At 39.8% G+C, this 24,533-nt stretch overlaps 2 protein-coding genes across 2 annotated transcripts in view; one reads left to right on the top strand and one right to left on the bottom strand.

Annotated features, from left to right (window-relative positions):
• MRPL13 (mitochondrial ribosomal protein L13) overlaps window positions 1–3,160 on the bottom strand; it is a 39,763-nt gene extending 36,603 nt beyond the window's left edge. The window contains exons 1-2 of the mRNA XM_055127622.1: window positions 3,007–3,160; window positions 558–681 (exon numbers count right to left, since the gene is read on the bottom strand). Of these exons, the coding sequence (XP_054983597.1) occupies window positions 558–681; window positions 3,007–3,033 (151 nt within the window). The 5' untranslated portion in view covers window positions 3,034–3,160. The remainder of the gene's footprint in view (window positions 1–557; window positions 682–3,006) is intronic.
• Window positions 3,161–3,374: 214 nt separating this feature from the next.
• The window catches only part of MTBP (MDM2 binding protein), an 81,679-nt gene continuing 60,520 nt past the window's right edge, over window positions 3,375–24,533 (top strand). The window contains exons 1-9 of the mRNA XM_004607645.2: window positions 3,375–3,558; window positions 4,370–4,450; window positions 6,274–6,347; window positions 6,428–6,579; window positions 15,299–15,357; window positions 17,283–17,427; window positions 18,948–19,065; window positions 21,272–21,406; window positions 21,623–21,717. Coding sequence (XP_004607702.2) covers window positions 3,435–3,558; window positions 4,370–4,450; window positions 6,274–6,347; window positions 6,428–6,579; window positions 15,299–15,357; window positions 17,283–17,427; window positions 18,948–19,065; window positions 21,272–21,406; window positions 21,623–21,717 — 983 coding nt within the window. The 5' untranslated portion in view covers window positions 3,375–3,434. The remainder of the gene's footprint in view (window positions 3,559–4,369; window positions 4,451–6,273; window positions 6,348–6,427; window positions 6,580–15,298; window positions 15,358–17,282; window positions 17,428–18,947; window positions 19,066–21,271; window positions 21,407–21,622; window positions 21,718–24,533) is intronic.

Below are 24,533 nucleotides of genomic sequence, written 5' to 3'. Positions count from 1 at the left end.
GTCATTCTGAGGAATATGCATGATAACCTTTCACTATCTGTTTTGCAAGCCATATTGCTTAGAAGGTGTGTGTGTGGGGAAGGGGCAGGTAAGGTGGGGGGGAGAAAGATGGAGTGGTAGGTGGGGAGGAGGGCAGAGGGTAAATGGGGACATTGGCAGTGGGAAATGTACAGTGGTGAAGGGACAGATGTTGGAACATTGTAGGACTGAAACCCAATTACAATAAACTTTCTGTGTATCTCATGATTCAATAAAAAAATTAACAACAATAAAAAGAATATTAATGAAAATTAATTTTTGTAATTAAAATTACATTGGATGAAAAATTTATGCAATTGACCCAGGTTCAATTCCTCTGTCCCTCTCGGAGAGCCTGGCAAGCTACCGAGAGAATCTCACCCGCACGGCAGAGCCTGGCAAGCTACTCGTGGTGTATTGGATATGCCAAAAACAGTAACAAGTCTCAAATTGGAGAGGTTACTGGTGCACGCTCGAGCAAATCAATGTGCAACAGGATGACAATGACAATAAAAATTAAAGCTACCCATGATACTCACTGAGTTGATGGTACACTGGCTTATGCAATCCTTGAAGTTTAACTGATGCCATAGCAGCAAGCTTCCCTGGGGGCTGCATTTTTCCATCTAAGAGATACCAAACTCGAGCAAAAGTGGCCCATTGCTTGAAAAAAGGAAAAAAAATGAAGAAAACTGTAATTAAGGATAGTGATAAAGAGTGTTATCATATACCATCGCAGTTATTCTAGAGTTAAAGCTAGTAATGACTTGGAAGAAATAATTTGCCATTAAATAAATTTCTTTGTGCTCATTTCCCTGATTTTTATTTCTAGAAAAAGAAAGAGCAGGCTTCTTTTCTCATGATTCTCAAAGATTAACACATATTTTTTTCTCCCCAAGTTGCCATGAGCAATATGATCATGTTTTTTTTTTTAATTTCAAAGATCTATTTTCCTCTCCTATTACTTATCCCAAAGATACAGACCCTTACTTAAGTCCTGTGACAGTTCTTGGTATCATACAGAAAATATGGAGGGGTGACGAGAGGCTCTCAGGAAAGCAGAAGTTGTTAGCAAAGGTCTTCACATTTTTTTGAAAGTAGCAGATACAATTCATTGAGAGAGAAGGGGTCAATTTGAACTATGGACTACTCAGGAGTCAACTCGAAGGGAGAATTAAATAGAGTACAGAGATAAAACACATTAAATGAACTTAAATTTTTTAAGAGCTGCCCTAGGAACTGGAGTGACGGCACAATAGGTAGGGTGCTTTGCCTTGTCAATCTAGATATGATCCCCAGCACCAGATATGGTCACCAGAGCCCTGCCAGGAGTAATGCACAGCAAAGGAATAAGCTCTGAGCACAGCTGGTGTGCCACCACCACTGCCCACTCCCAGAATTCGAAAGGACTATTGGGAGCTGAAGAGATACTATGGTGAGTAGGGGCGCTTGCTTGCTTGTGCCATCTCTGGCTCAATCTCCCATGACCCATATGGTTCCCGGAGTGATCCTAGAGCACAGAGCCAGGCATAAGCCCTGAGTACCACCAGGAATGGCCCCCAAATACAATAGCTGCCTTAGATATCTCTGAACTGTATTTTGGACATGCCATTATTTTCACGGTGCTTTCTAAAAGATTTTTTATTTAGTGCATTATAAAGCCGTTCATTATTGAATTTCAGTCATACAGTATTCCAACACCCATCCCTCCACCAGTGTACATTTCCCAGCGCCAGTATCCCCAGGTTCCCTTTTATAACCCCCTACTCCCTACCCCTTGCCTGCCTCTTTGGCAGGTGCTTTTCTTCTCTCTCTCCCTTTTTGGGCATTCTTCACAGTACTCTTCACTGCATACAAAATGTAAGAAAATTTCAGTCCCCAAAAGATCCTGACTGAATGCCGTCTTCTCTGCATATATAAAGCAACTAAACCGTGCTATGGAAAATAGAGCCAGGTTACTTGATTTTATTTAAAATTTTTATCACTTATCTCAAATCAGTCTATAAAACTGCTTCCTTCCTGTTCTTTAGACCTCCAAAGCAATACTCAGGAGGTCCTGGGTGGGGGTGGAGTGGGGGGTCCCACCACCCATTAGAGATTCTTGACCAAGTGGGTTGTTGGTCCAATGCAAGAGCTTAAGGATGCTGCTCAGAGTCTGTGGTGATGGGTCACTCCAGAGATACTGGGGGCATCCTGGATGTGCTCAGGGGGTCCAGGTGTGCACCTGGTGATGCCCAGGGGTTCAAGTGGTGCTGGGAATTGCAACTGTAATGTAATATATCTGATAAAACTGAAAATTTAAACATACTTCATATCTGATATTAAGGAACTGCTGTTCAATTTTCTTTTAGTTGCAATGGCATTGATGATTGTGGTTAAGAAATGGTATCTGGAAGTAATTTTAAAGAATCCTTATCTGGGATAGGACATACAAGTAACGAAGGCGCATTTTAGGTCGAAAATCCAGGTGTTTTTCTTTTTAGATCTAAACCTGCTTCAGCTTTAACTTTCCCTCTCACGGCGGGTGGCACACCGCTGGCGCTGGGAGAGGCCTGGATTGGGCTTGCAGCGGCGCAACTGTGCGAGCCCGCGTGTCTGCGTGTCTGCAAGGCTCATTCCCGACTCAGCAGCCGCATCGCTCAGTCCCCGGGGTCGTGACGTCCCTCACGCCACCAGCCAGCGACCTCCGTGTCCCGGGGCAGAAACAGCGCTCTGCAATGCCCTGTGTGATTTACTTTATCACCCCTCGGGTCTTGTCTCTTTCCCGGATGAAAAGATCGAAAGACACGGCAAGGGCAGCACTGGGAAGCGAAGCCCCCGAGAGTGACAGCCCGCGGTGGTGGCCACAACAACACACGACCCTTGACTCCGCGCTGGTCCTTCCGAGCCCCAGATCTCGGCTTCCTCTCTAAGTCAGCGCCACTAAATGCTCTAGAGCCGCAAACCTTCTTGGAGCAGAATAATGAGTCCCATCCAGCACGAGCTCACCTGGTTCACTTTGGAGAAACTCGACATGCTCCTCCCGACTCAGGCTGCACGTCCTTTTCCCACGACCCCGTCCCGCAGCATCACTGGTCCGACCGGAAACGCAGACACGCGAGCATCATAGTTCCTAGAGCTGGGGGTGGGGGGCAGCGTTCGCCTGTTTCCTCTCCTTTTCTTGGGTCCCCTCTCATTTCCCCCTAAGTAGCGAGCTTCAGAAAGGAGATGATGACGCCGAGAGGCAGAGCGGTCACTCCCGAGAAGCACCCGATGGTTCGAAATGGTTTGGAAAAACCGACGGCGCCCGTCCCAGTTTCCAGCCGACTTCAGTTGTCAGGGAACCGGAAGTCCTCAAGCAGCGCGCGGCTGTTTGGATGGGAAAACCCAGACTTTTTTTTTTTTGAAGACTGCGGGGACTCGGCTGGGAGAGGTGGATGGATCGCTACCTGCTCCTCGTCCTCTGGGGGGATGGAAAAGTCCCCGCGGCTGCTGCGAGTGCGGGGCAGGCCGAGGGTGGCCCCGAGATGTCGTCGCGCGAGGGTGCCGAGAAGAAGCCGGGTAAGCGCCGCGCAGCGAAAAGCGCGGGAACAGCCGGCGGGGAGAAACTGCACTTGGGGAAGCGGCTCAGCGGGCGAGGGACGGGGAGAGCCGAGAACCCCCGGAACCGTGACTCCGGGGTCCAGGATGAGGCCGATCTGGAATCGACCTGATCGGGGCTGAAAAATAGGGACGCACTTGTGCATGCGAGATTGCAGCAAGCACTCTGGGCGCGGCGGGAAGGTTAAGTCCCCCCGGGTGTTAGCCCCAGAGCTGCTGCCCTCGGGAAACGAATGCATTTATTCATTCATTCATTCATCCCAGGTCTTTCTGCCTCCCGGCTGTCAAGTGCAGCAGGCAAAGGAAAAAGCCCGTGGGGAAGGATCTCAGCTCTCCGCGAGTTTGCACGCGTGTGACAGTTCGTGCAAAGCCAGCAACAAGTGGTGCATCTAAACCACGTTTTGAACATTTGAGGTTGCACCGCTTATTGGGGTTGCACCTGTCTTCTCTTCCACTCTGCTTTGCGATTTATTTGTTTGGGTCTAGCAGGTGGACTGAGGAGGAGGCGATGAGGTGGTTTGGAGGGTATGATATCTGTTTGCCACTCGGGCGTGACATCGTTTTCTCGGGAGAACTTTAGTTTTGTGTTACCAGTTTGGTATGTTCGAGCTGGAATTTTTGTCTGTTTACTCTTCTTTCTTTAGATTTGTTAGAACGGAACTGGAACCGAGTGTAGTTCTTCGTTATAAACGATTTGTTGTTCCTGAAGGTGAAGTTGAACTTGGCTCACATAAACTCTTTCGCCCGTTGAGTTAGTCTTTTCTTTTTTCAGACTTCTCAGCAGCAAGTGTTTATCATCTCTTGAAAAAAAGCATTAGTGCTTCAGTTAGTCCAGAAGACAGTACGTTCCCTGGTGAGTGTAACATAAACCTCTCTCTCTCTCTCTCTTTTTTTTTTCTCCTGACACATTAATTTGTACTGGGAATAATTAAGAATACAAGAAATAACTTCTTGACTGCGTACAAATAACTAGAATAGGGAGGTAAGTAAAGCAAAAAAAAAAAGTTTATCCCCTTAACTGATATTAAATTTCATAAAGTTATAAACATTATTTTAGGTTCTCAGCTTGACTTTTGTCCCCTTTATAAAACTGTCTTGCTATCTTTAGGCTCATAAAAATTGGATAGCATATACTTTATTAATATTCATACACCCACTTCCTTGGCATTTTTTCATTCTAACCTTTACTGCCCTTCCTTTTCCCCTTCCTTTCCCCTCTGTCCCCTCCCCTCATTCCCTCCGGCACATATTTATACTGCCCTTATTTTTGCGAGAATGTAAAAGTTGACAGGAATGGAGAGATTGAAGATGTAGGGAAGAAAGTATAGTTGGTGACTTGTGTTTCCACAGCAAGTCTGATGGGTAACCTGAAGTTTCGAGAAAGAGCCAGGAAAGACAAAGACAATGCAAGTGGGCCATGTTCAGATAAGTTATCACGGGCATCATTACCTACTGGTTTCTGTTTTCTTGAGGAAGTAGAAGATCAAGTCTCCTGCTCTATGCTGGCAGAAAGGTGGTAAAGCTGAGCATCTTACTGATGGCCAAGGGCTAAACCTCGGTTACCACATATCTCTCCTTTGCTTCCTCTTTCTGTATTTGGCTCTATTTTCTTCATGACTCTTGGCATACACCCTAGGGTACTCCTTAATTTTGTGTTCCATTGTAATAGTTCAGTCTCCAAGAGCATCTTCTTTGTCTGCAGGCTATAATGAGTTATTCTTTTTTTTTTTGCTTTTTGGGTCACACCCGGCAATGCACAGGGGTTACTCCTGGCTCTGCACTCAGGAATTACCCCTGATCGTGCTCAGGGTACCATATGGGATGCTGGGAATCGAACCCAGGTCAGCTGCATGCAAGGCAAATGCCCTACCCGCTGTACTATCGCTCTAGCCCCTATAGTGAGTTATTCTTTAGCTCCTTTCTCTCTGTCCTGACTGAACAAAACCTTCATGGTGTTTGAAGAAGGAATTTTTTTTTTCTAAATTCATTTGCATGGATTTTTTTATTATGAGTCAGTTTTTGTTTTGGGATAGTTTTATATTGTTCAAACTTTCTGGTTTATATTAGTGTTTGAAGTAATGGCTAAAATCATATGGAGTTTGAATTATGATGAATCGAAGCAAAATAAAAAATTTTGTTTTTTAGCAGATTGAATTTTTTTTTTTTGGCTTTTTGGGTCACACCCAGCGATGCTCAGGGGTTACTCCTGGCTTTGCACTCAGGAATTACTCCTGGTGGTTCTCGGGGGACCATATGGGATGCCCGGGATTGAACCCGGGTCGGCCGCATGCAAGGCAAACGCCCTACCTGCTATGCTATCACTCCGGCCCCACAGATTGAATTTTTGCAAAGATTTCAAGAAAATCAATACAATGCTGTAACATACATATTCTGTAATATATATCATATATGCTGTATGGTATTCATAATATAGGATATGTAAGTATAGTACATTAAATGAAATAATTTTTCCTCATATGCAAATACAATATATTGAATATAATATCCAGGTTACTTATATCTTATTGTATACATTCATATAAAACATTTTATTATTCATATAAAACTGTCAAAAATATAAATTTTCAAAGTATATAAGCTGCATTTCCATATTTGTGGTATAGATTGTGGTATCACCTGCACATTTCCCTTTATAAATGTGATTTTATTTTCAAGCCTGTTCAGTGGGTGGAATACCAGGCTCCAGGAAGTGGTTCTTTGCGGTGCAGGCAATCTGTGGATTTTATCAGGTAATTAAAACAAATAGTCATTAGTGAATCCCCTTGTTAATAAAAATAATCCCATCCTTAATGCAAACATTTAATATTAGTTTTGTAGTTCTGACTGGGAAGAGATCCATTTTGATGTGGAAAAAGATGAAATTGAAGATGTTCTTCAAACAAATATTGAAGAATGTTTGAATGCTGTTGAGTGTTTTGAGGATGAAGATACTAATAGCAGGGAATCAACATCCTTGACTGAGTATGTTTATATGTTTCTTATATGTGCTCCTATAAAATGTTTAATGAATTACATTTTAGATATGAGAGTGAATATTTGATACTATAGCAAACATGTGGAGGAATTTTAGTTAATTGGAATGTCCACTCTTTATTTTGGAAGACAGACAGATCTTATGTTTGTTTTGGTGTATATGCCACTTGAAGTATTATTGATGTACAGTATTATGTTAGTTTCAGGTGTACAACATAATGAATCGACATTTGAGCTTTGTGAAATGATCATGATGTTAAGTCTTCTTAGCAACTTTCAAATTTGGAATATTGTCTTATAGTTGCTCCTCATGTTATACATTACAGCTCCCTGACTAATATATTTTGTAACTGGAAATTCGTTGTACCTCTAACTTCATCCTCTCCCTTGACCCCCCCATTCTCCTTTCAGTCTTCCAACCCTTTGATAACCACTGAGTTTTCTGTTTTTGTCATTTCAGTTTGCTTTAGTTTTGTTTTGTTTGCTTGTTTTCAGATATGGCAAATAAGTGAAATCCTACAGAATTTGTTTCTCTCTGTCTGACTTATTTCATTTAGCCTCATTCCCTCCAGGTCTAGCCATGTTGTTGCAAGTAGCAAGATTTCATTCTTGTTCGGGGCTCATTGTGCTGTTATCCAGTCACCTCTTTATCTATCCATCCATGAACACTTGGTTTAGTCCCAAATCTTGGCTATTGATGCTGCCACGATCATAGGGATGTTTTTGTCTTTTGAATGAGGGCTTACTTTTACTTTAGGAAAAATACCTAAAGGAAAATTTCTAGGTGGTATGTCATTGTACTTTGAAAGCCTCCCAACCGGTTTTCTCAAAGCCCTTCCAGTGTCCATTCCCACCCGAAGTGCACAAGTGTTCTTTTCCGTTCATGACTCACCAACACCTTAAAATCTTTTTTGTTAACAACTATTCTGACAGGAGACAATAATCCCACTGTAGTTTTGCTTTGCATCTCCCTAATGATTAGTAATGTTGAACTTTTCATATGCATCTTGGCTCTCTCTCTCTCTCTCTCTCTCTCTCTCTCTCTCTCTCTCTCTCTCTCTCTCTCTCTCTCTCTCTCTCCCTCTCCCTCTCCTTGGAAGAATGTCTTTTTAATCCTCTCCCCCTCTCCCCCTCCTTTGTTTGGGTGCCACACCAGCAGTGCTATATGCTCACAAGCTGCTTTTGGCTGATGTGGAGGGACCATGTGGTGCTGGGAATTGAACTCCAGGCTCTCACATCAAAATTTACTTTCTAGCCTTCCGAGCTATCTCCTTGACCCCTCTGCCAATTTGGAGTTGGGGGGCTTGAGAAGAAGTTCACAAGCTATGCTCAGGGGCCCAGAGGCCACTCCTAGTGTTGCTCTACTAACTGGGCCAGGCAGTTCAGTGCAGGAGCCAGAGGGTGTGGAGCTACTGGGGCCCTGTGGTGCCAGCCTAGTGGTGCTTGGGGATCTGGTAGGGCGAGTGGGTGGTCATCTGATACTGGGCTTGAACCTCTGACCTCTAAGCTGTCTCCTTGAAACTTCCCACTGCCGTTGTTGAATTTGATGGTTTTGGTTTGTTTGTTTCTACTGAGTTGTATGAATTGTTTATATTTGAAAAAGTTTTATTTTTCCTTCTCTTTGTTGCTGCTGGTGCCGTGTTCGCCAGTGACGACAGACAAGCTTGACGACCGTGGTACTTGCACTTAATTGTGGTGTCCGTGTCCTGGCCAGCACATAATCTCACACACTATTTTCTTTTTTTTTTTTTAATTTTTATTTTTTTTTTATTTTGGAGCCACACCTGGCAATGTTCAGGGATGACTCCCTGCTCTGCACTCAGGAATTACTCCTGATAGGGCTTGGGGGACCATATGGGATGCACAGGATGAACTCCAAGTCAACTGCATGCAAGACAGGTGCCTTAGCTACTGTACTCTTATCTCCAGCTCCTCCTCACATCTGTTTTAAAGTAATGCCTGCACATGATATGCCAAGATTACACAATGAAATCTCGCGATTTTCTGCTACTTGGATGGATCTGGAGAGTATTATGCTGAGACGAAGTGAGTCAGAGGAGAGGGGCAGACACAGAATGATCTCCCTCATTTGTGGGATATAAAGACACATAGTAGGGAAACAACAGATGCCAGAAGGGGACAGAAACTGAGAACTGGTTTTCTCTAGAGTTTACCACGGGAGATACAGAGAACACTGGCACAGTGCTGGAGGGAAGCAGACACTGGTCGGGGCTGTGGCACAAGACTGTTCTAGGCAAGAAACCCTACCAATAACAGTTTTGCAAACTTTGATGCCTAAAATAACATTTAAAAAATTTTTTTTAACAAAAGGCTTCACATTATAGTTACACTACACCATTTTTTTTTCCCCAGAAAAAATTTGATGCAAAATCTGTGACGATTATGCAGTAATGCTGGGTCCTGGCCGTGGTGCTCTCTGGGGAGGCCCACTTCTGGTGTGCTGCTTGCACACTTCCTCGCTGGAGTGCCCTTGGGCCCGAGTGCTCCAACCCTTTTTAGGAGTCGTGCTCACCAGGGGGTCGCACATTCCAGCTGTCATGTGTATCCACACCTGTCTATGCCGCTGCATACTACTTCAGTGCAGGGAACCCAGAGCCACCGAGTGTCGGTGGGGGCCTTGCTGAGCACAAACACATCAGTAGCTCAGCGGGAACAGACTTGTTGATTCACCCTGGATCCACGTGCTATTGCCACTGACATGGTCAGCAGAGATCTCAGGCCTCTCTGTGTAATTTGAATATTATCCCTTGATTTATTGGCTATTGTTTGTGACTATCTTATTCCATTTGGTAGGTCACCTTTTCTTTTCTTTTTTTTCCCTCTGACTGTTGATTCACTGTGCAAAAGCTTTTCAGTTTTATGTAGTTCCCTTTTGTTTACTTGTGCTTTTGTTGGTTTGAGTGACTTTAGAATAAAGTCCAGGAGAACATCCCTCTGACCAATGTCAGGAAGACTGCCACCTGTTTTCTTGTAGGAATTTTTGTGGTTTTCGATCTTGTTCAGGTCTTTAGTCTATTGTGAGTTAATTTTTGTGTTTGATGTTAGACAATGGTATAACTTTTTTAAAAATATTTTTGGTTTACTTATTTTAAATACAATCACTGTGAAATACACAGGTGGATATCTAGTGGGTATTGGTTAAAGGCAAAAGATTTATGCGATCTGAAGGGTAACCAGAGTTTATCTGATGGGTATTGGGTAAGTTTTTTGCCCCCTGTCTGTGGGCTCTTTGTTTCTTGGTTACCGTTTCTTTTGAAGTGTAGAATCTTCTTAATTTAATGTAGTACCATTTGTTTATATTTGTTTCTACTTGCTTGATCTGTGGTGTTTTATCCTTGAAGGTTCCTTTAACTTCAGTGTCATGTAGGGTTCTGCCCACATTTTCTTTCATTTATCTTATGGATTCAGGTCTGATTTTGAGATCTTTAATCCATTTTCTTGTGGCTTTTGCGCCTGGTATTAAAAGGAGGTTGAGTTCATTTTATTTCATGTAGCTGTTTAGTTTTTCCAGCACCACTTGTTGAAGAGGCTTTCCTTGCTCCACTTCATATTTCTTGCTCCTTTATCAAAGATTAGATGATCATATATTTGAAGGTCTGTGTCAGAATATTAAACTCTGTTCCATTGATCTGCAGATCTATTTTTATTCCAATACCATGCTGTTTTAATTTCTACTGCTTTGTAGTACAGTTTGAAGTTAGGAAGGTGATGCCTTCCATCTTCTCTTTTCCAAGGATTGCTTAGTTATTTGTGGGCATTTATAGTTCTGTGTGGATTTCAAGAGTGTTTGGTCTATTTCTTTGAAAAATGTCATGGGATTCCTTGAAGAGATTGCATTGAATCTGTATAATGCTTTGGGGAGTATTTTGGTAATGTTAATCCTCCCAATCCATGAGCAGGGTGTGTTTTTCCATTTGGTGTGCCCTCTTTTAGTTCTTGGAGGAGTCTTTTATTAGTTTTATTTGTATGTTTCCTTTACCTCTTTAGTTAAGCTGATTCTGAGGTACTTGATTTTCTGAGGCACAACTGTGAATGGGATTATTTTTCTAATATCTCTTTCTTCTCTTTCATTATTTGTGTAGAAGAAAGTCATGGACTTTTGGGTATTGATTTTGTAGCCTGCTACTTTACTTTACAAGTCTATTGTTTCCTGGAGCTTTTTTGTAGATTCTTTAGGATATTCTAAGTATAGTAACATGTCATCTGCAAATAGTGAAAGCTTGATTTCTTTCTTTCCTGTCTGGATACCCTTGATATCTTTTTCTTGTCTAACTGCTATGGCAGGTATTTCCAGTACTATATTGAATAGCATTGGCAAGAGTGGGCAGCTTTTTCTTGTGCCTGATCTTAGAGGGAAAGCCTTTAGTTTTTCCCTGTTGAGAATAATGCTTGCTATGTTTGGTAACTAAATTGAGGTAAGTTTCTTCAGCTCCCATTTTGTTGAGAGTTTTTACCATGAATTGGTGCAGGACTTTGTCAAATGTTTTCTTTGCATCTGTTGATTAATATGGATATTATGTTGCATCTTTTATTAATATGGTATATTATGTTGATTGGCTTGCGATTGTTAAACCATTCTTGCATTCCCAGGATGAATTCTACTTGATCATGGTGTATGGTCCTTTTGATGAGTTGTTGAATTTTACTTGCTGGTATTTTGTTGAGGATCTTTGCATCTGTGTTCATTAGGGATATTGGTGTGTAATTTTCTTTTTATGTAATTCCCTGTCTATTTTTGGTATGAGGGTGATATTTGCCTCATAGAAACTGGGAGTGTTTCTGCTGCTTCAATTTTCTGGGACAGCTTGAAAAGGATTGGCTTTTATAAAGGTTTGAAAGAATTCACTATTGAATACATCTGGGCTTGGGCTTTTGTTTTTTGTTTTTAAAAATATTCCTAGACACATCCTAATTAGAATGACAAAAAGCATAGATATAGAATACTGAGACTAGCAAGGTCAAAGAAGGAAATTTCTTTTAAAGGAGCGTCCTTAAGATTAAAAGCAGACTTACCAGATGAAACCCTCCAGACCAAAGATAGTGGTGGTATATCGTGAAAAAACTCAATGAATGAAAGCCTTACCAGGAATATTTTACTCAGCCCAGGCAGACTCTCATTCAGATTTGAAGAAACAATACATAACTTTGCCAATGAACTCAGAAATTTCAGAGACTCAAAACCATTGTTACAAGAACTAAATGGACTGCTTTAAGACAAAACAAGCCCCACCAAAGTCCTACATAAAGTTGACAATAATCTCTCTGATTAAATCTCTCTAATTGAATTAAATCAAGAGACACAGGATGGCTTAGAAAATTGAATCCAACACTCTGCTGCCTGCAAGAAACACATTGAACAAGGCAAACACAGACTCAAAGTCAAAGGTTGGAAAACAATTCTTCAAGCAAGCAACTTTATTCTTTTGCACATGACTTCCCCACTTTCCCAGAATCATTTATTGAAGAGACTGTCTTTTCCCAATTGTATTTTCTTACTGCCTTTGTTGTCAGCTAATTAAACATATGTGTGGGTCTGTTTCTGGGCCTCTTTTCTCTTCCATTGATCTGTGTCTCTGTAGCCAATAGCATACTGTTTTAATTACGTTGGCTCTGAAATATAGTTTGAACCACGGGAATCCTCTAGCTTTGTTTTTCAAGATTGTTTTCATTTTTCAAAGTCTTTTGTGGCTGCATTGTTTTATTCCTGTGAATAAATGCTAGATTTTTTTTCCTCTTGAGCCACACCCAGTGATGCTCAGGGTTTACTCCTGGCCCTGCACTCAGAGATCACTCGTGGTGGGGCTCAGGGGATCACATGGGAGTCCAGGGATGGAACCTGTGTTGGCCTCAGGCGAGGCAAGAGCCCTGCTTGCTAAACTGACACCCTGGCCTCAGGTAGGTCTTCTTTTTGAATAAAATTCTTTAGGAGGCAAAATTGGTATGTGAAAGTTTTATTTCTTAAGCTTATATCATTGCAGGAATCATTAAAGTTGATATTTCATTAATATGATACATTTTATGATAAATTATGGCCGATTTCATATTTTAAGACCTTAATAAGAATGTTATTTAAGGTTAATACTGTGCACTTAACCTGAAGTGTCATTTTATTTTTCTAGTTGAGGCGAAAGTTCAGTGTTTCTTCATTTTTTATGCCTCTTTAACAATTCAGACATTAAAAAAATATATCCATAAAGAGTATCTGAGGACTAGATTTTTTAGTTTGCTACTTAGATTTTGTTAATGGTAATATAAGTGTGATAATTTTTTTGTTCATTAAATATTTACATCTGGTCCATAATTCTTTCATGTTCTAACTAATAATTCACTAAAAAAATCTACTTTCATTCTGGTATTCATGTTCTGTGGTATCTCTGTATTTCTCTACATCACTTGTATCACTTGTATCCCTTGTTATCCCGTTGCTCATCGATTTGCTTGAGCAGGCAAACTCTTCCCTGTTGCATACTAGTGTAGCCCATGGCATCTGCTCAATCCAGGAACACGAGCAGCATCAAACCATTCATTTAGGGTCTTGACGAAGAAGTCTGACCATCTCGTAGGTGGGCGGCAAGGTGTTCTTTTGATGTCCTGTGGAATCCAGTCGGTAACAGCTCTAGTCCAGGGTCGTCTCCAAATTGCATTACGTATCCAGCCCATCTGATTTTTGACGCCTTGGCAAACAAGACAGTGTCCCTGATTCTCGATCGTCAGTGGAGGTCAGAACTCCGGATTTCTTCTCTCACTTGAGTGAAACGTGATACTCCAAGACCATCCTGTTGTACAGGAAGGGAAACATCCACGACTTTGGCATCTATCGCCCGATCTGCCTGCTGTCCACTGTCTACAAGTTGTTCACTCACATCATCCTGAATAGGATTGGCAGAACACTAGATGAAGAACAACCATGTGAGCAAGTTGGGTTCCAAAAAGGATTCAGCATAATCGACCATATCCGCACAGTAACCAAGCTCATTGAAGTTTCTCAAGAGTTCAAGATGCCACTCTGTCTAACGTTCATTGATTTAAAGAAGGTCTTTGCTTTTGTTGAGACTGAAGCAGTCATTGAAGCCCTAGCCAAACAGGGCGTTCAAACTCAGTACATCAGGATCCTCTGTGAGCTGAATTTCTCTACATAAAAATAAAGAGATTTTCTTTCATGTATTTGCCAGTCATTTGTTTGAATTATTTAGAGGAGAATTTGTAGAACTGTGGAAAGAGCTCTAAGCGGTATTAGGAAAGAAAGTTTATAGATATATGACTTTAGGTCAAATTCCTTCACATCTTTGGTCCCACGTTTTTGGTTTGTTTTGGAGAGGCCATACTCTTCGGTGCTCAGAGTTTAATCACTCCTGGGAGAGGAAGTTTATGGATGTATGATTTGGGGCCTAATTCCTTAACATCTTTGGTGCTTTGTTTGTTTGCATGTTTTTTGGCTATAGCCAGCAGTGCTCAGAGATTACTCCTGGCTCTGCATTCAGGAATCACTCCTGGTGGTGCTTGGGGAACCGTATGAGATGCTGGGGTTTCACCCTTAAAGGCTGTGGGCAAGGCTAGCACCATACCCATGTACTATAGCTCTGGCCCTGTTCCTATGCTCTTTTTGAACCAGGGAGTATGGAGAGCAATGGGAAAGGAGATTTCTACTAAGTGTTAGAGTTATTTCCACAAGAGGGAGCTTCAACACTGTTCTTTACTAGCGATGCCCTAAGGTGTTTTAGACAGTGATAGGTTTTCGAAAAACTATTTAAGATATCTGTATATTCTATAATAGACTGTTTTGAGGAAATAAATTCTGACACTTTGATAAAACTAATAGATTCTGAAAAATTGGAGAAGGGCATTATATTTTCCAATCAGAGCTATTTTGTGCCATTCAGATAAAATCAGTACCCCTTATAAATTGCTTAGTTTGCTCCATTAATTAGGATTTATGTTTAATATACTAGACACAGAGGGTAGGCCTTGCACACGGCCAACCCGGGTTTGATTCCTTCGTCCCTCTCAGAGAGCCCGGCAAACCACCGAAAGTATCTCGCCTGCACGGCAGAGTCTGGCAAGCTACCTGTGGCATATTTGATATGCCCAAAACAGTAACAACAAGTCTCATAATGGAGACATTACTGGTGCCCACTCGAGCAAATCAGAGAACAACGGGAGGACAGTGCTCCAGTGCTACATACTAGACACAATATAGGAATTCCCCCTCCCTTTCCTTTTTCTTTGGTTTGTTCTTTCTTCTTATAAGAACTTTGACTCACATTGGACCCCAAAAGGGGAAAAAAAAACTATCAAAGTTGGGGCTAAATTCCTCTTAGACAATTAGATACTTGACTTCAGGCAATTTAAGTGGAAAAGATAATATTAATATGGTAGTGGTTCATGAGGCTCAAATGAGGTAGTATTTCAGCACATTTAAACACATCATGTATCTGGAGGGCTAGAACATTAGTACAGTGAGTAAGGTGTTTGCCTTGCACACCTACCTGGGCTTGATCCCTGGCATCTCATATGGTTCCCTGAATAATTCCTGAGTGCAGAGCTGAGCCAGGAGTAACCTTTGAGTATCATCAGGTGTGATCTTCCCATCCCCTCCCCCAAAAAAACCCAACTCTTAATATTGCCTGTTATCATTACATATGATGTATACGTGTGGATATCTTTCTAAATTCTCCTTTTATTTTAGCCTTTATGAAGAATCTGCAGAAAATTTGCATCAGTTATCTGACAAGCTTCCTGCTCCTGGTAATATTTTGTGATGGTTTTAAATAATTTATATCTTGTTTTATACTGCCTATAAATTTAGTCTTTATTCTTGTGTCTAACTTTGAAATTCAGTATGGGACATAATTTCTTAATTGAACTTGGTACAAAAATGTACTTAACTACTTTAATAAGTTTGTTACTCTAAGATATTATAGTTCTCTTGATGGTTTCCATTTAATGAGATAGAAATAACTGCTATCTAGTATTCCTGAAGAAAAATTTTCCCACTGTGTATATCTGTTGAACACTGTATTTTGTGTAGAACTTGGGTCCTCTGACCAACATCTGGAATTGTCTAACCAGGATAATTTGGATAACATCTTTAATGGTTTGAAGTAATGGACATATTATCAGTTAGAAAGCTGTTCAGGGGCTGGAGTGATAGCAGAGCGGGTAGGGTGTTTGCCTTGCACACAGCCAACCCAGGTTTGATTCCCAGCATCCCATATGGTCCCCTGAGCACCGCCAGGGGTAATTCCTGAGTGCAGAGCCAAGAATGACCCCAGTGCATCACCAGGTGTGACCCAAAAAGCAAAAAAATAAATAAATAAAAGCTGTGCAGTAAAGTAAGTTTTTAATTCAGCTTTTTCAAATTAATCATTTTTTAAAAAATGGAAAACATATTATTTATTATTTGAAATAATATGCATATTTTATTGTTCTTATAACTGTTTTTTTTACCCTTTGTCTTAAATTTTTCCATTTTTGTTAATCAGTACATGGCACCTAAAAATTGGGACAATTTGGCATCCACAAATACTTTCAAAAAGCTTTCTTTTGTGATTGTTTTCTTTCTTTCTTTCTTTCTTTCTTTCTTTCTTTCTTTCTTTCTTTCTTTCTTTCTTTCTTTCTTTCTTTCTTTCTTTCTTTCTTTCTTTCTTTCTTTTTGCGTCACACCTGGTGATGTACAGGAGTTACCCCTGACTCTGCACTCAGGAATCACCTCTGGCGGTGCTCAGAGGACCACATGGGATGCTGGGAATTGAACCCGGATCAGCCGCATGCAAGGCAAATGTCCTACCCACTGTACTATTGCTCCAGCCCCTCTTTTGTGATTTTTTCATTGCTGAGGGTTGTTTATTAAGTAGATATTTTCTGTGTTTCTTAGGTAGCAAATATTGTTCTAAGAATTGAGTGTGAAATAAAACATATTTGGTTATCATAAGGGACTTTATAGCTCATAGAATAATCCTCATCTTGAAGAAAATATTGTAGTGCTCAAGTTCCAGAGAAAATAACTGATAAATGTATCAGGGTTTTTTTTAAATGAAATGTTTTGTGTTCAAATTTTATAGCTGCTGTTTTTCCAAGTTAGAATATTTCCATTATATATAATTTTATTTGATTTTTGTTTTTGTTTTACTCTTTTGGTCCCTTAGTAAATTTATAAATTTAAATCTTCATAAAGTTATACTTTTTCTTCAGAAACCAATGATGTTGTCTGTATAATTGATCTTCTGAATGTTTCATTGTCCTTTTAAAAGAGAAATAATTTATTTGAGCTAATTATTCTCCATTGTATATAAAATTAAGTGTCAAAAAATATAATGAAATTGCATCGTTTCCCCTCCTTCTGTTCATTAGAACAATAGTATTGATGATCTCAAGAGCAGTGTGTATAATTAACCACTGGCATCAAATTAGCAAGTAATTATGATATAGCTCATTGTTTTCTGGCTTATGCTAGCTATTTCAAGATAATTTGGCTTTAAATCAAATGATAAACAGAAAGGAATGTGAACTTCTAAAGATGTGTATTGTTTTTGAAGAATTTCAAAAATTGAGTTAAAATTCTCTTTCATCATTTAAATACTCATTAAATTCAGTTGTTCAGGGTACTCTTTTGAGACATTGCAAATCAAACCACTTTAAAAAATTTCAAAAGCGGCTTTTTCTCTTTCCAGGTAGGGCAATGATAGATATAATACTGTTGCCCTCCGACAGAGATCATCCTAAATTGAAAGATTGTCTACCTGCTATCGGAGCATTAAAACATTTGAAGGAATGGTATTCAGCAAAAATTACAATGGTGGGAAATCAATGTGAAATGTAAGCTTCCTTGTTCATAATTGATTAATGTTTGTGCTTTCTGTTTTTATAACATGCTAGTCATTTAATAGAATCACTCTTGGAAGATTTTTTAATCTGATAAGGTAGTTTTATGTAATACTTTGATTAGAGATTTATCTATTAAAAATAATTTATATCCTTTTTCTTTTCTATTTAGTTTTTTGGGCCATACTCAATGGTATGCGTGGCTTAGTCCTGGCTCTGTGGTCAGGGAGGTACTTGGGGGATCAAATAGTATCAAACCCTGGTTGGCTGTGTGCAAGGCAATACTCTGAACTATCTCTCCAACCCCAATCTAGATTTTTATGATTTTATTCTTCATATTTCTGAAATGCTTAAATTTTTGGTAAATGATATTTATGCTATTTTATAACTATTCTTCAACATAATTTCTCCAAACTCATCATATGTTTTATTTAGTTTTAATTAATTTTTTTCTTTTGTTTTTTGGCCACTCCTGTTGATGTTCAGGATTTACTTCTCACTTTATGCTCAGGGATCACTCCTGGCAGTGTTTGGGAATTGAAGCCAGGTTGGCTGCATGCAAGACAAGCACCTTACCCACTGTCCAATCCTTCTGACGCTTGTGTGCTTTTTAATAGGCTTGTGTCACTTAGTGAGCACTATAGTAATCCCATTGGTAGATGGATAAACTAGACTTGTTATATTTGATTTTTGTTTAGTATGCCAGGAGAGAAATAGGAACTTTTGTATTTTATTTTCGTATGCATCGGTTATTGGCTTAAATTTTGATTCTTACTGTAACTATTCACACTAGATTCAATAAATCCATGGGTTATTTATTAATTGACTCCCCAGCAGAGCTCAGGGGGTCCTGGGGCCACTCCCAGAAGTATTCATCCCAGCTGTACAGGCTGGGGGGCTCAGGGATCAAGCCTGGGGTTCGTGCATAAAGGCACAAAAAGTTGATCTAAATCCCTGCCAAATCCCCACCTGCATGATTTTTATCTTATTATTTAATAACTTTATGCCGAGCTCACCAGTAAGTAAGGGTGAGTTAAGATGAGTTCTGTCTTCTTTAGTGAAGTACTAGGAGAAGTAGGGTTGCCAGTCATCATGCTTGTAATAACAAATACTCATGGAATTCTATATGAAACTTTATGAAAACAATCCAGGAGAATAGTCCAACTTCTGAAGATAAGGAACCGAAACTCAGTTTGGGTGGATACATGTGTATATATATATACCTGACACATTTAAGCTCATAAATGCTCAGAAGAAAGTCTTTCGTCTTCTGTAATTAAGGGCAGTTACTCCTAATTGTAGGGATGCTGGGATTAAATGAACATGTGATAGTAACTCTCTTGGAGTTGGACTAATGGATGTTCTATCGTATTTTAAAAAATGTGGTAAAGTAGATAAAAGCAGTGATAAAAGCTCCATTTTGCCGCTTAGGCTTTTGCAGTTAGCTCTAATTGTTGAATCTAGGTAAAATAATAATGTTCCTGTACTTAATTAGCATAATTTTTCATTTATAGAAATTTTCAGAAAATTGCCGAGTACCTTTCTGCTAATATTGTCTCTTTAGAAGATCTCAGAGATATTATTGACTCAAAGGAGTTGTGGAGGGGAAAGATTCAGATATGGGAGAGAAAGGTAAGTGGTTTTCTTGGATATTTTAGATGCAAAGCAATCCTTTCAACTCCATTTAAATGAAAATGGACCTTTCGAACAACACTGTGACACTGTGTAGCTCGGGTTTCCTGAAGTGATGAAATGTTTTACATATATATATATATACATATATATGTATACATATATTTGTGTGTATATGTATATATGTACATATATACTAATACAGTATACTGCCCACAAACCTTCTTGTATTTATACTGAGCATTTTACATGTGACTACTTTAATTGAAAAATAGAACTTTTTATTGATTTGAATTAATTTAATGACATAGTCACTATGATCATGTTTTGGTAACTGAAATTCCAGCAAATAACTTTTTTTAAAAAAGACAGAATTTTGATATGTGCTGAGCTCATATTGATTATCCAAGTTGCTTTATGTTATATTATGTGTGAAATAGTAGAGAATTGCCTAAAATATAAATGTCATCTGTAACAAACACTAGCTTAGGTGCCATGCTGCCCTTTACTAACCAGCACACTTATTTTGAACATTTTTTTTTATCCTTGAAAGATTCCAGATCTTTCAATTACAGGATGACAATATTAGATTAAATTAGTTGGAACATTCTAATCTTAAATTTCTATAAAGGTCTGTTTCTCCTTTTCTATCCTAGCATCTCTTATAATGAATGAATATTTTAGTGGTTTTTATACATTCTTCCCTATGTTGAAATAAGTGTTCCTAGCACTTTTATATTTTGTATCTAAACAAGACTATAATAAGAATGGTTTTTTTCTCGATTTTTGGGTCACACCCGACGAGGCACAGGGGTTATTCCTGGCTCTGCACTCAGGAATTACCCCTAGAGGTGCTCAGGGGAGAATATGGGATGCTGGGAATCGAACCTGGGTCAGCCGCGTGCAAGGCAAACGCCCTCCCCGCTGTGCTATTGCCCCAAGAACGTTTTTTAATGCTTGTCAAGGGTGGCATGGGAAAATGAGTAATTCCTTGCATTCCTGTGAAAGTTTATTTTACCAATCACAGAATTTCCCCCTTTGCAGTAACCTTTAACGTAGTTTAATAAAAATCCATAAGAAGATAATGTTTAAATGTGTCTTCGTCCGTCGTGTCTATTTGCTTGTGGGTTTATCCTTACTTTGGGAAGGTTACCAAGTAAACCTTCAACTAAATCTCCACAAATGATTTTAAGGTAAACAAACCATAGAGACAACTGAATTAGGTTGGAGAGTAACTTTTTGACTACCATTCCTGAAATCACGTATTTATATACTATGGATAATGGCAGGTTATTTTTATTTATACTTTTATGAGTAGGAAATTAAATATTTGTTTTTCTGAAGATGATATTTAAAACTGGAAATCACTTAGGGACAGAGGTGGATTGATACTGGTGTTTTGGTGGCAGGTGTGTTGGAGTAACATTAATTGCTTAAAACAATTACCTAGGCATTATGTATTGCACACCCTGTTGCCTTGATAATGCAATGAAACAAACATAAAGACTTGAAAATTACTTTTAGGGGGCTGGGATTGAGAATACCTTTTAGCCTAGAGGCATTACTATGTTTAAGAATATTGATTCCAGAGGTACTACCTTCATTCAAATCCCAGCTGTTTCTAGCTAGTTTTAATTTTGTGTGGCATGCTGGATATTATTTGGCATTTCTGGTGCTTTAGCTCTCTTCATGTACAAAACAGGAACAGTAATAGTAACTGTCTCATGGATTTTATGGGGGGGAGGAAAATTGTGTAAAAACAAATCATAATGTAAACTGTTAGCAATCATGGTTGCTACTGTTACTTTTTTTTAGCTATCTTTTTACTTTAGCAGGACTTGATTTCTTCAGCAACTTATACTGAAAGCATTAGTTGTTGAAGAAATGTCTTTTTCCCGTGATGAATAAAATATACCCTTTGTGTTTTTGCAAGACCTACAGACTGGTAGGAAGCCAATTATTGAACAAATATATGTAAACATGGTTGTTTGTTTCTGTGGTTACATAAAATGGACTTAGTATACTGTAACTAGCATTAGTTTTTCACTTTATGATATTCAATATGCCAAAAACAGTAACAACAAGTCTCATAATGGAGACTGGTTACTGGTTACTGGTGCCTGCTCGAGCAAATTGACAAGCAACGGTATGACAGTGATACAGTGATACAGTGATATTTAATTGTATTCTCTTGGCTTCTTTTCAGTTTGGATTTGAAATTAGTTTTCCTGAGTTTTGTTTAAGGGGAATCACACTGAAGAATTTTACTCCATCTGATTTAAATACTTGCTCTCTTGCCAAAAAGAGAGTACTATCGAAGGATAAGAATATTTTGCCAAAGGTAATTTATATTCAAGTTGTTTTTAGTAATTATCTATTCATGTATAAGTTTTTTTCTGTATGTTTGAAGTGATAGTATAGGCTTATAATTTTAGTTTGTAAAATATGTAAAAGCCTACTTTTTAAAATATTTATTGTTTTAATTGCTAACTACTAATATGTTCATTTTATTGACAGTAGTTAAGTTATTACCCAATTGTAATTTCTCTTTTTTTAGGTTTTCCACTATTATGGCCCTGCTTTGGAATTTGTGCAGATGATTAAGTTATCAGATTTACCTTCCTACTATATGTCAGACATTGAATTTGAGTTGTATCCTTTCATTTACGCATTTATTTTTCGTTGCGTTTTCTGTCTACTAGATAATTTCTTGCTCCACATTTAGATGTTTGAGTATGCTGGGTATTTACGTTTTTATAAAATATATGGTACATTTTTGTTGTTTTTGGCCACACAAGGTGGTGCTCAGGGATCACACCTGGCAAAGAACAGGGGACTATATGGGAGACTGACAGTCGAAACCAGGTCAGCCACATGCAAGGCCAGCATCCAACTCTATATTATCTCTCTTGCTCCAGATATACTTCAGATGGATATTGTGAATAGAAGAGAGATCCTATTGTCACTGTCACTATCATCCTGTTGCTCATCGATTTGCTCGAGTGGGCACCAGTAATGTCTCCATTGTGAGACTTGTTACTGTTTTTGGCATATCGAATATGCCACGGGTGGCTTGCCAGGCTCTGCCGTGCAGGCAAGATACTCTTGGTAGCTTGCTGGGCTCTACAAGAGGGGCAGAGGAATCGAACCTGGGTCGGCTGTCTGCAAGGCAAACACCCTACCACCGTGTTATCGCTCCAGCCTGAGAGATACTATTAACTGTAAAAAATCAAAACTAAACAAAATAAAACCTCATGTGTGGTTGTTGGTTCTAGGATAGGAAGAGAACATCCTGGTATAGGAATAGGGAGGAAAGAGAAATATTAGGGATCTGTAGAGAAAAACAAACAAACAAAAAATTGAAATGTTCAGATGTTTCTCTTGCCATTGACAGAATGGACATGTAAGTGCCAGTGCTCTTACCAGTTTATATCTGTAAGTAAAAGTAAATGCAATTCATCATTCATATACTAACTATTCTATGTATCTATGTATAACTATACTATCCATGAAAATAATAAGAATTTTTAGGAAAATACCTAAAAAATGGTATATTTCCTATAAAATATTATTGCCTGGAAATGGAATAGTGGCGTGTTGTTGCTGTTCATATTATCATTATTATTCTGGTTACATCTGCCCGTACGCAGGGCTTATTCCTGGCTCTACACACAGAGATCAGTCCTGGCGGGTGGGGCTTGGGAGACCATAGGTGGTGGCAGGGATCCAACCTGCTCGGCTATGTGAAGACAAGTGCCCTACCTGCTGTACTATTCTTCGACCCCTGTGGCATATTATTTTTAAAGTTTTAAGAAGTCATTGTCTTCACAAATCTCTCATTCTCATAGTTTTTAGGAACACCAATAGTTAACTACTTATTGTTATCACTTGTATCACTTGTCATCCCATTGCTCATTGATTTGCTCAAGCGGGTGCCAGTAACTTCTCCATTCATTCCTGTCGCGTGCTAGTGTAGCCTAATGGTGTCTGCTCGCTCCAGGAACACGAAGAGCTTAAAGCCATTTGTTCAGGGTCTTGAGAAAGAAGTCTGACCATCTCGTAGATGGGTGGCCAGGCGTTCTTTTGATGTCCCATGGAATTCAGTTGGTAACGGCTCTAGTCCAATGGTCATCTTCAAATTGCTTTACGTGTTCAGCCCATCTGATTTTCAATGGCTTGGCAAATGAGCCAGCGTCCCTGATCCTCGATCCTTGACAGAAGTCGGAACTCCGGATTCCTTCTCTCACTTGAGTGAAACGTGATACTCCAAGCATAGCTCTTTTGATTCCTCTTTGGGAGACCTGAATAGTGTTCTCATCTTGTTTTCATAGGGCCCAGGTCTCTGAGACGTAGTGCAGGAAGAACGGTGGAGTCGAAAAGATGTGTCCGGAGTTGGAGGCTCTCAGAATGACCACCAACTGGGAGCCCTTTCGCACTATTGAGGCAATAGGGGAAGATACCGTCATTGATAATATTGACAAGGAATACAATCGACTGGTTCAGCACCTCCATGACTACTCGAGGAATACTGAGAGTCAGAAAGCCACAAAAAGATGCCTGTCCTCAGAAACTCTCGAGCTCATTCACCAGTGTGGTTTGGTTCGAGCCTCAGGCAATCACAAGATAACGTTCGAGCTTGCAAAGCTGTGCAGAGAAGCAATAAAGGAAGATCTCAAAGAAAGAAGAGCAGCAGTGTTGGCCGATGTGGCAGAAGCTGGGAAAAGTATTTGCAACACCTGCCTGCCCTTTGCCAACTACAAGATCAAGATGACTATCCTCCGACATCCTGATGGATCTGTTATATCTTCCAGAAGGGCAATGGAGAAAGTTATCCATGACTTCTACTCGGAACTCTTCGGTAGCCATGTCCACCTGCCCACATACCAAATTCCGTGGGATGGATATGTCATTCCAAGCATTCTCCCTTCCAAAATCCAACACGCCATTTTGTCGGTAAAGAAGTGTACAGCACCCAGTCCAGAAAAGGTCAGACCCAAACACCTGAAGAATCTGCCACCAATATTCGTCAATACTCTGGCTCGGCTTTTCACATGCTACCTGTCTGAATGCAAGGTTCCATCCCAGTGGAAAACTAGCAGGACTGCCCTGTTGTACAAGAGGGGAGACATCCACGACATCGGCAACTGTTGCCCAATCTGCCTGTTGTCCGTCATCTACAAGTTGCTCACTCTAGTCATCCTGAATAGGATTGGCCGAACACTAGATGAAGGACAACCATGTGAGCAAGCCCGGTTCCGAAAAAGATTTAGCATGATCGACCATATCCGCACGGTGATCAAACTCATTGAGGTTTCATGAGAGTTCAAGATGCTGCTCTGTCTAGTGTTCATTGATTTAAAGAAGGCCTTTGATTCTGTTGAGCCTGAAATGAGTCATCAAAGCCCTAGCCAAATAGGGCGTTCAAACTCAATATATCAGAATCCTCTGTGAACTGTATTGTGGATTCG

This window comes from Sorex araneus, chromosome 2, assembly GCF_027595985.1.
Source record: "Sorex araneus isolate mSorAra2 chromosome 2, mSorAra2.pri, whole genome shotgun sequence".
Classification (NCBI taxonomy): Eukaryota; Metazoa; Chordata; class Mammalia; order Eulipotyphla; family Soricidae; genus Sorex; species Sorex araneus.
This window is presented reverse-complemented; position numbering and strand designations above follow the sequence as displayed.